Source organism: Phalaenopsis equestris, unplaced genomic scaffold, assembly GCF_001263595.1.
Source record: "Phalaenopsis equestris unplaced genomic scaffold, ASM126359v1 Scaffold000038, whole genome shotgun sequence".
Lineage (NCBI taxonomy): Eukaryota > Viridiplantae > Streptophyta > Magnoliopsida > Asparagales > Orchidaceae > Phalaenopsis > Phalaenopsis equestris.
The window spans coordinates 46,980-57,950 of NW_018164480.1; the positions used below are offsets into that span (position 1 = coordinate 46,980).

Below are 10,971 nucleotides of genomic sequence, written 5' to 3' on the forward strand. Positions count from 1 at the left end.
TTAGCAAGGGGTCAAAGTTTTTTTTTCTTTGTAATTTTGGGGCCGCGTGTCAACAACTTCTTAAGATTAATTTCAGTGTTTAAGCTAGGATTTACTGAGGTGCGAGAAAGATTTTTTTTTTTTTATTTATTTTTTTTTTATAAAGTTGTAATTTCAGTTCCCTAGGCAGGCCAGTGATGTGCTTTCTTTTAAGGTTTTTATGAGTTTGGATGCTAATTTTTGCGTGCATGTTTTGTCAACTTGTTAGTATGCATTTAAGCCTATTGCGCGGCTTTATTTGGTCCCCGTGTTTCTGGAGCGCCGCTTAACTTCTTTCTTTTGTATTTTTGCTTGGTGTGACTATTGAATTTTATTTTATTTAGTTTGCGGACTTATATTTTCTGAAGTTAGTTCTTGATTGAATCTTCAGATTATTCCTATTCTGAAGGGGAATCGAAGGGATTTGTGGATAATTCAGACTTCAAAGTCTGCATACTGATTCTAAATGCGTCATTCATGGAACCAGAAAGACAACTTCTTGCTGGTATATTTTTTTTTCTGCAGCCTTTTTTTTTATGCTTGGTTGTTCTTACTGTTTAACAGATTTTCATTTATGTGTTTAGCTAATTCAAAAGCGATGATTCAGGTTGTGTATTTGATTTTATTTATGGAGAAATCAGCGCATCCAAAATTTGATTGTTATTTTGTTTAAGCAGTCCAGTTTAAATTAACATAGTGGAGAGCTTTTCATGCCTTACTAAGAGAGCTTAAATGGCCTGTAGGATGCTTGTTTTGAATTTTAAATGGATAAGTCTAGGACTTTCAAAATTAAAAGTTATTCTCAGTATAATTTTTTGTTCTTTGGTTGTTATTGAGTTGCTGTTTCTTGAGATGATTCAGACATGAATTTCATCTAATTTTGTGAAATTGGCTAAAAGGATTATGATCACCAAAAAATAAAATTTTCTTTTGCCTTTGATTGAAGTCAATGAGTGAACTGATGAGTCAAAAGCCTATTGGCATGGTATTTGAATTGTGTGAAGCCTGTTTCAGATCAATCTAACTTGAGATTGGTTCAAAATGCATAAGTGATGTCATATTCATATAAATTCATGTATGTATTTAAATTTGAATTAATGAATACATATATCTTTTTATTTATATATAATGAATCTATATATGTATGAGTGCTTGTATATATGTTCTACAAAGGTTTTGTCTTAGGAGATAAAAAATGATCAAAATCTTCTTAGTTTTGAATTTAGATGGAGTAAAAATCATATATAACAAGCCATATCTAACTTGAATTGAGATAGCCGACTTAACACATTGATAAATTCGACCAAATGATTTTGAGCCAATCTTGAGCTAGGGTTGGATCAACTCATGATTCAAATAATAACAACCCTAATTTCATCTACAGCTATTAGTTACAAAAATTTCAAAATTCTTCCATAACTTGTATTTATCTTTCAGCATGTGAGTTCATTTGATGTGATTCATACATGCTTGTTTTCACTGGTGGAATTGTAATATTGCACAATGTTATATCTTGTGTTTGTTGCTAAAGTAATCGCCATGTCTATTTCATTGTGTTAGCTTGATTTAAGTTTCAAGTATTTTTAATCCCTTGTTGCAGCTTTTGTTGATGTTTGATTTATACTTCTTTAAAATGTTAAATTGTCCTAGATTTTTGGCCTTTTCTAGTGCTTTACTTTCTAATAGGAGCATAAGTGTGGTTGAAGATTATGCAGCACTGATTAATATTTAATGAAATTTAATGCACATGCTGATGCTTTCAGGTGCTATGGATCAGCTGTGAAATAACTGTTATGTGAAGCTGTGATACTTGCTTAATAAGTTGGGGCGAGTTTTCTAATGATACTCCAATGCTTTACGGATTAATTGTAATCCACATTTTTCTATGTTATAATTCTCAAATGTAAGTCGGTGTCTGTTTGGATGAGAAGAAATTTAGGTCACCAAAAGGCTTTATAAGAATGAGGATTGAATCTGGAACATGCAATGTGTGCTCAGCTCCCTGCTCATCGTGCAGGCACCATAATCGATCTATGTCAGCCATAGGTTCAAAGAATGAGAGCGGCTTTTCTAGTATCATTTGCGCTAGGGGAGAAGAAGCTGATAGTTCTTCTGTTTTTAATTTGGGCGATATGAAAATTTGCAAAAGCACGATTTGCAATGATTTGCAGCATGTAGCTAGCGAAACAAGTAACTTAATAAGTGCAACCTCAAGCCATGACTCATACTTTGAGAATGCTGACAGCAAAGCAGTTTTTAGGGCCTCTACTGTATATGATGCATCTGATGATGTTGACATGCCTCAGGATGTATCTTCTTGTGAATTTGTGGAACAGGTGCGATCCCTTAAGAGGAAGCAGATATTTTCCCCTGGGCAAGATGAAGAGCAGAGTGAATTAGAATGCCATGGAGATAACATCCTATATACATCCGAAGGTAGAGATGCAAATGTTTCAGGCTCCGATTGTAATGTACATGTGGAGAAAAAAGACTTGGAATGTAGTAATATTATAATAAATAGTTCTTTCAACGTGAATAACAAGGCCATTCCAAATGAAGGCGGTTGTGGTAAAATCGGAAGGAAGTTAAATGTAACTGGGAATGCATCGTCACTGGATGATATTTGTAATTCTGTTTCTGTAAATACTTTTTCTACTGCGAAATCACAGTTACCTTTATCTGAATGTGGTGTTTCTCCAGAAGAGAACATCAGATGTGTTGAAGGAGATAGTGTTAAAGCTTCAATTGCATCATTGACTGCTGGTTCTTCTGAACCGAAATCCAATACCTTTACAGACCATGAAGTTTCTACACCAACTCAAATCAAAAGTGGATTTTCTTCCAGTATCTCGAAGATCGATGAGTCGTGCCGGGAAACCAGAAGTGTCACGGATCTTCAAAAATCATTTAATGGCGGTTCAAAAGGAAGTAATGTAAAGGCCCCTCTTGAAAGAATTGGTACCATATTGGATTCTACCAATGGTCAAGGACATCAAACTCAAGCAATCACTGAGGGTGAAAACTCCGACTCAGATGTTATGTTGGATGATGTGAGTGCTTTGCATTTACATACTTTTTCCTTTAAATTGTTTTGATTTCCACATTCAATTTTACTTGATAGTGTAGATCTATTAGTGGTTAAAATATGGAAAAATATCAAAATCAATGTCATCATTCATCTTTATCTTATAGAACTTGAATTTAATTCTTAACCTGTTCGCTATAATAAATTTCTAACCTGTCATAGTTGTTAAATGGTTGTAAACTTTTTTGATTGTGGCAATGGAGTTTAGGAAATGAACAGCTTTTAAGCTTTTGTTCATGTTGACATGAAAATTAATTCTCTTTCAGTGCTATCTTTTACTTTACTTTTGAATAGTTTTAGGTAGAATGCTGCCAAAACTATTCAATATTATCTAAGTTTTGTCGGAAAGAAATGAGGATGTTAAGAATGATGCGTGGAAGAAATTAACAATGTGAAAATGATTAAAATGATTCCCTGATTATTTTTGGGGGGTCATTTTAGTCTCATACCATATAAAATGTTCATTTTGATCCCTGGACCCTCAAAATAGATATTGAAATATTTCACTATTAAAAGTAATGGAAATTGAAGTTAAAATTAAGGGATGATGTTAAAATGAGGGTAATTTAAAAATTTATATCTTCTTGAAATTATTATAAAATCTTTTGAAGAGAAGATGGAGTCAGGTCATTGAACGATAAATTAACAAATAATTATATTAGAAGAAAAAATTAAGTGACATCTATTGAACATAAGATGATTAAAAGTAGAGTTAGCTGACTTGGACATGCATAAATAAGCGTAAAATTCTTCTTTTAACCAATTTAGTTAAAATTAGCGGGAGAGGATTCAAAAGGCAAGAGGCGGACCTATGTTTAGATTAATAGAAGTTATTCAAAATTATTCACTAGAATAGGTTCAACACTTGAGACATCACCCAAAATCAACAAATTTAAGATGAGGATTCATAATGCTGGCCTTAAATAGCTAGGATAAGGCTGATGATGATGATGAGTAGATTGCTTTCGTTTTTCACCAAGCTGAATGGTCTTGAGTTTATAACTCTTTTTTTGAACATGTACATATCGTTGGTTTGGTTGTGGCTTTCTTTCTACATGTTGAGATTGAGCTAAGGTTTGGCATTTTTCTTTTTGACTATCAACCATGCATGTATTTTTCTTTTGCCCCCTCATCAGGGCATATTTGTCATTTTAAAGCATTTTATGTTCATGATGATTTTCTAATGTTAGTGTTATGTAGACAACATTGCTCGAGTGTCATCATATACTTATATCAACAAAAAGGCAGGTGGCAGTAGCAGAGGATGCTGCTATTGATTAGCATATCACTTTTGTTACAATTTGTCATTATCTTAATTAAAGTATATCGATTAGCCTTATGAAGTCAAAAGAAACGTTAAAATTAACCTGAAGTTCCAACTGTTCAAACTCATATTTTTGAGCAAATTGTAAAAGACAATCATAAACATGTTTTATTTAATGAATTGGGTTTCCACAATATTTAAGAAACATAGCACTGTTCGGCCATATCAGTCACAGTGATTTGCATGGGCAGCCTGTCGAATAGAAGTCACCAATTAAACCGAAGAGAAATCTCACATTCAACCAATAATTAACCAATAAATCTTCATTTTAGACTTTTTCTTTTTCAAAAGAGGAATTTCCACTTAATGTGGCAATTTCACTTTCCCGCAGCCCAACTCAAGCGCATGAGCCCGCCACTTGGCTACCAGACCATTCCTTCAAATTTTATATTAGAGGCTAATTGTTGGATTAGCCTGATCAACAAAATGTCTATTGTTTGTATTTAACTGGATGTAAATTATTCACGTGATTTATATTTTGAAGTTAAACCACAAATATAAGATCAAATTAGCTGATCTCTACATTGTTATGATAATTGTGATGCTAAAACCCATGTAAGCTGTTATTAACCCTTACACCTTCTGTATTTGGCAATATTTTGAATATTATTTGGAGTTTCTTATTTTTTTATTTTATTGGTTGTAAATAGAAACTTAGAGGCATGTGAAAATCATTGAATGTGAGTTGTGCATTATTGTGGTTGTGCTTGGTTAATATGTATTCTTTGATTTCTTCATAGATATGGACATCTACTTCCATTGACGAGCCTCCTTTTATTGGCAAGAGTTATAGTCAAGAGTTATAGTTAATAGGGTGATTGCTATAGTTGTTCCTATTTTACTTATTTTGGGCTTGTTTGTTATCACTTTTGTTTTTTTGCTTTTATTTTAAAAATTGTTTGTTTAGCGATTTTTTGCATGTTTTTATTTTTAAGAAAATAAATTAGCTTTTTTTTCTTAAAAAGAAACACTCAAAATATCTAAAAGTTATTTTGAGTGTTTTTAAAAACAACTAAACTTGTTATACCATACCAAACATGGTTTGTTTTATATCAAAACATAAATAAAACAAAATAAAAAAAAATCAAAAGTGATCCCAAATGGCCTCTTAGTTTTTGGTTTAATATGTGTGATTAGAATTTATCAAAATGTGAAATTTTCTTAACTTCCTTTTCATATAGTAAATTTGAGCAATGCTTAAATTCTATATCTGCTCATTATTTTTCCTGTGATTTTTTAGATTTTGGAGACTATAAATTATCATTAGGAATGAAGTGTGATTGTTGCTTCTACATTAAAGTTAATTGATTCAAGGGTTGTTAATCGGCATCTTGTGGTTTTTATATGTTTTGATCGTGCCTCTCATCCTAGGTTGTTGTACTAACCAAAGACCCATAAACTTCTGAAATCAAATCGATATTAGAGCCCAAATTGATGTCAACATGCCACTTAGATGTGGGTCATGTTTTTAGGGTCAGTTAATAGGTCATTATAATGATGGTACCTTAATTATTGTGCAAAGCAAACTAAAGAATTATTAATAAAACATGATAAACTTAACATTGTTTTAATTCAAATTAACGAGCAACTTGATATGATAGAAACTAATCAACTACACTCCCTGGAACCAAAAAATGAATCTAGTTTTAATGAGAAAAGCGGCTCATCATAAAAGAAACAACTAAAATTGACATCATAGGGAATACAATAATGAAAGTTATATGATCATAGGCAACAATCTTATTATATTGATGAAGTTATAATCAGAAATGTTTTAGTCGACGTTTCTACCTTTGATTGAGGAACATATCCAAAGGCATTTCTTGACTACATTTGGAATATTGATAATATCTTCAATTAAAAAATGATGTCGGAGATGACAAATAAGGTTTGCAAAACTAATACTTACTGGACAAATAAAAATATATTGGACATCTGCTGATAGTCAGAGAGAAAGGCTGGGGTTAGAATATTCTACTATGTGGGCTGAGGTGAAACTATTATTAAAAGTATACCTACCCGTATCCTACCAGGATAAAATAATTTATGAATAAAAGTTATTGAAGCGTGGCAAAAAGGTTGTGACAGAATTTATGGACTAAGTTTAAGGATTAGTAGCACATTCTGATAGTAGGAAGCGTCCAAAAAGTTGTTAGACATGACATTAAAAAGAGATGGCTCTACATAACATTAATTTGCTTGAGGTTGATTTTCAGTCTACCTTAAATTTCAAACTTCTACAAAAATTTCTTGGTCCAAAGGAGCTGCTTCATTGGACTGGAATTCTTCTTTTCACCAAAAAAAATAAATTTAAATGATGGAGTCTAAACTCCAAAGGTAATAATGTAAATGTTAAAAAAGAATCAAAATGCAAGACAATTCCTATGACATCAAGATCCAAGATTATTGCTTGTTTTAGATGTCTTCAAGTCAGTCACATGTCAAGTGAGTGGTGGCTTACAAAATTAATATTAAAGAAGAAGATAATGAGAATGGCTAAGGGTATGATGCATGAATTCAACAAGGAAATAAATGATTTTGATGGTGCCTCGCTTGAGAAATTTTTGAATGTCATGCGATGCATCATCACCACACCTCAGGTTGAACTTTATTGGAAAAGAATTTTAATTTTTTATACATAGTTAGAAACACTGTCAGCTTATCATCGATAGTGGGATTTGTATGAATATTGTTGCCAATCTACTTTTGAATGCATGAAATCAATTGCTGAATGATACCTACAAACTTACAAATTTGCTTGGGTAGTTAAATTTCAATTTTCATAACCTATAGGCGCTAAGCCCTATTCAACTTGCTATTTATATTGATAATATATGGTGTGGTCTCTTAGTAATGGATGTTGAAACTCATTTTTAGCTAACCTTGATTGTAACATTGGGATTTGACTCATTTTGGGAAGTCTAGTACTTATGAATTTAAGGACAATGGTTGGAGGATCATTTCAAAACCCTAAATTCACATATTTTAAACTAGAATTGCTTTTGAAAAAAAAAATATACTTGAGGCAATAATTTATGCTTTATTAGATGTTAATTTGAAATGAGATATGATCGATAGCATATTAATACTTGTGGATGTTAGTCAGTTACTACATGAATTTTAATGAATCATCATGACCAATTATTTGATAAATTTAGAGATCGCCAAAACATGATTAATTTGATCATTGTTTCCTTGTCATTTAATTTACCCTATTATAGGACGAATCTTACTAAACACGCATAACTAAAAACATAGGTAGATGAGCTATTGCGGAAAAGATTTATTAGGCACTGCATTAGTCTTTGTGTGATACCTATCTTTCTCAAACCTAAGAAGGATGTGAGTTGGAGAAAGCATGTGGATAATTAAGCAATTGATAAAATCAAATTAACTTTCATTTTTCTATACCAAGACTATATATGATGCTAGATATGATTGTATATATTTTAATTTCTCAAAGATTTATCTAAGGAATGGTTGCAATCAAGTGATGTTGAGCAGAGATGAATAGAATACTGCTTTTAATAAGTCATAGTTTGGAAGGATGATTAGTGATTCCTTTTAGATTAATTTCTTAAGATATTTTATGAGAATCATGTAATGCATCCCTTTATAAAAAAAATGATTGTATTCCTTGATGAAATTTATATTTAAAATAAATCACTTGAGAAATATTTCGGATCCTTTTGAGATGACGACGATTTTTTGTAAAGGTATTGTATAGTTGAGGTGGGAAAAGTAAATTTTTTGAAAATTGATGTGGATATCATAATATTTTGTCTGAAAATGTCACAACTACTTTTTATTGTTACCGTATTATAGCATATCAAATTTTAGAAAATAGCATCCAATTACCAAAAAAATTATTTAAAAAGCAATAGCCAAATACAGTTGTGGTGGCAGTTTAAAAAGCTACGCATTAATAAAATTGGCCCTCTAAAAAGTTATATGAATTACCATTTTTATTCTTCCATTTATTTTATCTCTAGCTTTGTATCCAGTGACAGACTATTTGCTTGTCTGGACAATGTAAAGAAATTAGAGATTGTTTAACGCCTACAAATGTTTATACCATTTAAAATTGATGTGGTTTGATTACCTTCTATTGGAATTTTATAAAAACATTTAACATAGTCACAACATTAATTACTAATCTTCCTAAATGGGGAGAATTCAAATCGATGAAATCTTCTGAGTGCGCCTTCAACGGCATAAAAGGGAGACTAATACTTTTGCATTTAAATTTACTGCTTTTATTGAAGTTTTTTTTATGCTTCTTTTTATACATCTACTATTGAGTCAAGATGGACACCTACTTATTTATTTTACTGAGAAGTAAAATGGTTCTAAGTAGAAATACTGTAATTTTAGTTGAAGATTCTATACCATTTAACAATCACTTTAGTAGTAGAAATAGTTTTTCTTGCTCAAGGAGTTTGTTCTATATCAGATTATCGAGCTTTAAAATATTTAACTTATCAAAAGAAGTTAGGACATATGCATAATAAATGGCTTTAAATTTTATAGGAGTACACTGTAATGTTAAAATACAGTCATAATATACTAGAATTGATAGCAAATCCACTAATGCATTAAAAGTTATATCCATCATTTTTCACATCATGTAAATTAAGCTATCAAGTTTGATTTGTGGGTGCCAGTTAGTTCAGTTTGTAAGGGTCCCAGAAGTTATTGCCAAGGTCTTTGATTTCGAACCTCCACTTACATCATAATAAATCCCATCTTCATGAATTTTTGGGGTGGCAACAAAAAGTAGTTATTGATAATATTAAAAAGGATTACATCAATTATAAGGACTTTAATAAGATTTATCTCAATTTAATTTGTGTTTTCTTGTGTTTAATAAGGATTTCATGATTAAGAAAAGTTTTTTTTTCAAAGGAAACCAAGTTTGTATCCCTGATTCATCTTTATGAGACTTAATTTTCTTAGAATTCCATATGGTAGTGTTGCAAGGCATTTTCGTTAAGATATGATTGTAGTCATGAGTGGGGATATGTATTATTGGTCTAGTTTAACTTGATATGTTGTGCATTTATTGTCACAATTCGAAACATACTCAATGGATTAAGGAAATAAATGTAATTTTAGGCTATATGCATTTTTATCTATTCCACGTACACTTTGGGAGGATGTGAGCATGGTCCATGGAGCTTTATTTATAGGATTGCCACAAACATGAAGGATGAAAATTTTGTATTTTTGTGCTGTTTGATAACTTTTAAAAACTACTCTTTTATTCTATCGTTCGAAATTGTTTATACATCTGACACAACTAAATTCTAATTTACTGAAATGATTAAATTTTATAAATCTCCTAAAATGATTATATTTGACAGAGAGATAAAATATATGAGGGTTACATATATAAAACTCTATAATAAGAGTATATGTAATTTTTTACACTGATGATTAAAAAAATACATATTTGGGTACTATCTATGGTCGAGTTTGTATAGAAATGCATTTTTTAATAGGTTAATGGGATTTAGTTCGTTTCAAATTATTAAAAAAAAATTAGATAAAAAACCCATAGATCTTGTTCAATTTTTTGATGAAAGTTCTATTGAAGTTGCTTAACACTAACAATTAACTATGATGAATATAAGTTTATTTATGATGCGAACATGATATATGTGTAATTCTAACCAAATGATAGTATGATGACATGTCTAATTCGAGAAAGTTTTTTTACGAGAAATTTTAAGAAATTAATTGCAAGAAAGGCCGGGCCATATAATGTTTTCATACATTGAGACTAAGACTTGTAAACTAGAAATATCATAAATTATTGGTATTACTCTAATTCTTAATGCATTTGATTTGACTTTATTTTGTGAACACACATTCAATACCCTGAATTCTCCTCTCTTTTCTTCCCCTTCTTACGTTTAGAGCTTGTTTTTAGAGCTTTATTGATGATGAGAATGTGTTGGATATCAAAATAACCTTATATATTGGCATGAAAAATTTGTGATTATTTGTAGCTTAATCTGTATGAATTATAGTAATTATGCCTATACATATTAGCTTAGACATGCTTGGTTAATATTAATTTGATTCAATTCAACAATTAAAGCAGTAAGAATTGGAAAAAGGTAGCTGGACTACTATTTCTTGTTACTGATTTTTCTTACCATTCTACCCATTGGGTCTTTATGCTTTTTTGCCTTGCCCCTATCTGCTTGCTGGTCTAGACGCACACTATTGTTTCCACGACATTACGACATTGGCTTTGTTCACTTTTTTCAATTGGGTCTTTTACATATAGAGGTCTTCAAACCATGCAATTTACAAATAAAGGCTCTGAAACTTTTAATTTACTCAGGAAGGACTCCGTGACCCTCTCGAAGAACTCCGTCACCTGCTCACCACTGGCAACTCCATCGCCACCTTCTTCTCCCCTTCCTCCCTCCCCTCCAAGTTCTTCCTCCTTGGCTCCCACTCCCAAGCACCCTCAATCCCTCAACGCCCCCGCACCCTAATCGCTCGCTCCACTTTCACCTCCCTCGCCTCCCCC

General features: G+C 31.5%; 1 protein-coding gene across 2 annotated transcripts in view; it reads left to right on the forward strand.

Annotated features, from left to right (window-relative positions):
- The first annotated feature begins 409 nt into the window (after positions 1–409).
- LOC110018994 overlaps positions 410–10,971 on the forward strand; it is a 19,783-nt gene continuing 9,221 nt past the window's right edge. For both annotated transcript variants that reach the window (XM_020716509.1, XM_020716510.1), the window contains exons 1-2: positions 410–523; positions 1,782–3,068. In XM_020716509.1, the coding sequence (XP_020572168.1) occupies positions 1,980–3,068 (1,089 nt within the window). In that variant the 5' untranslated portion in view covers positions 410–523; positions 1,782–1,979. The remainder of the gene's footprint in view (positions 524–1,781; positions 3,069–10,971) is intronic.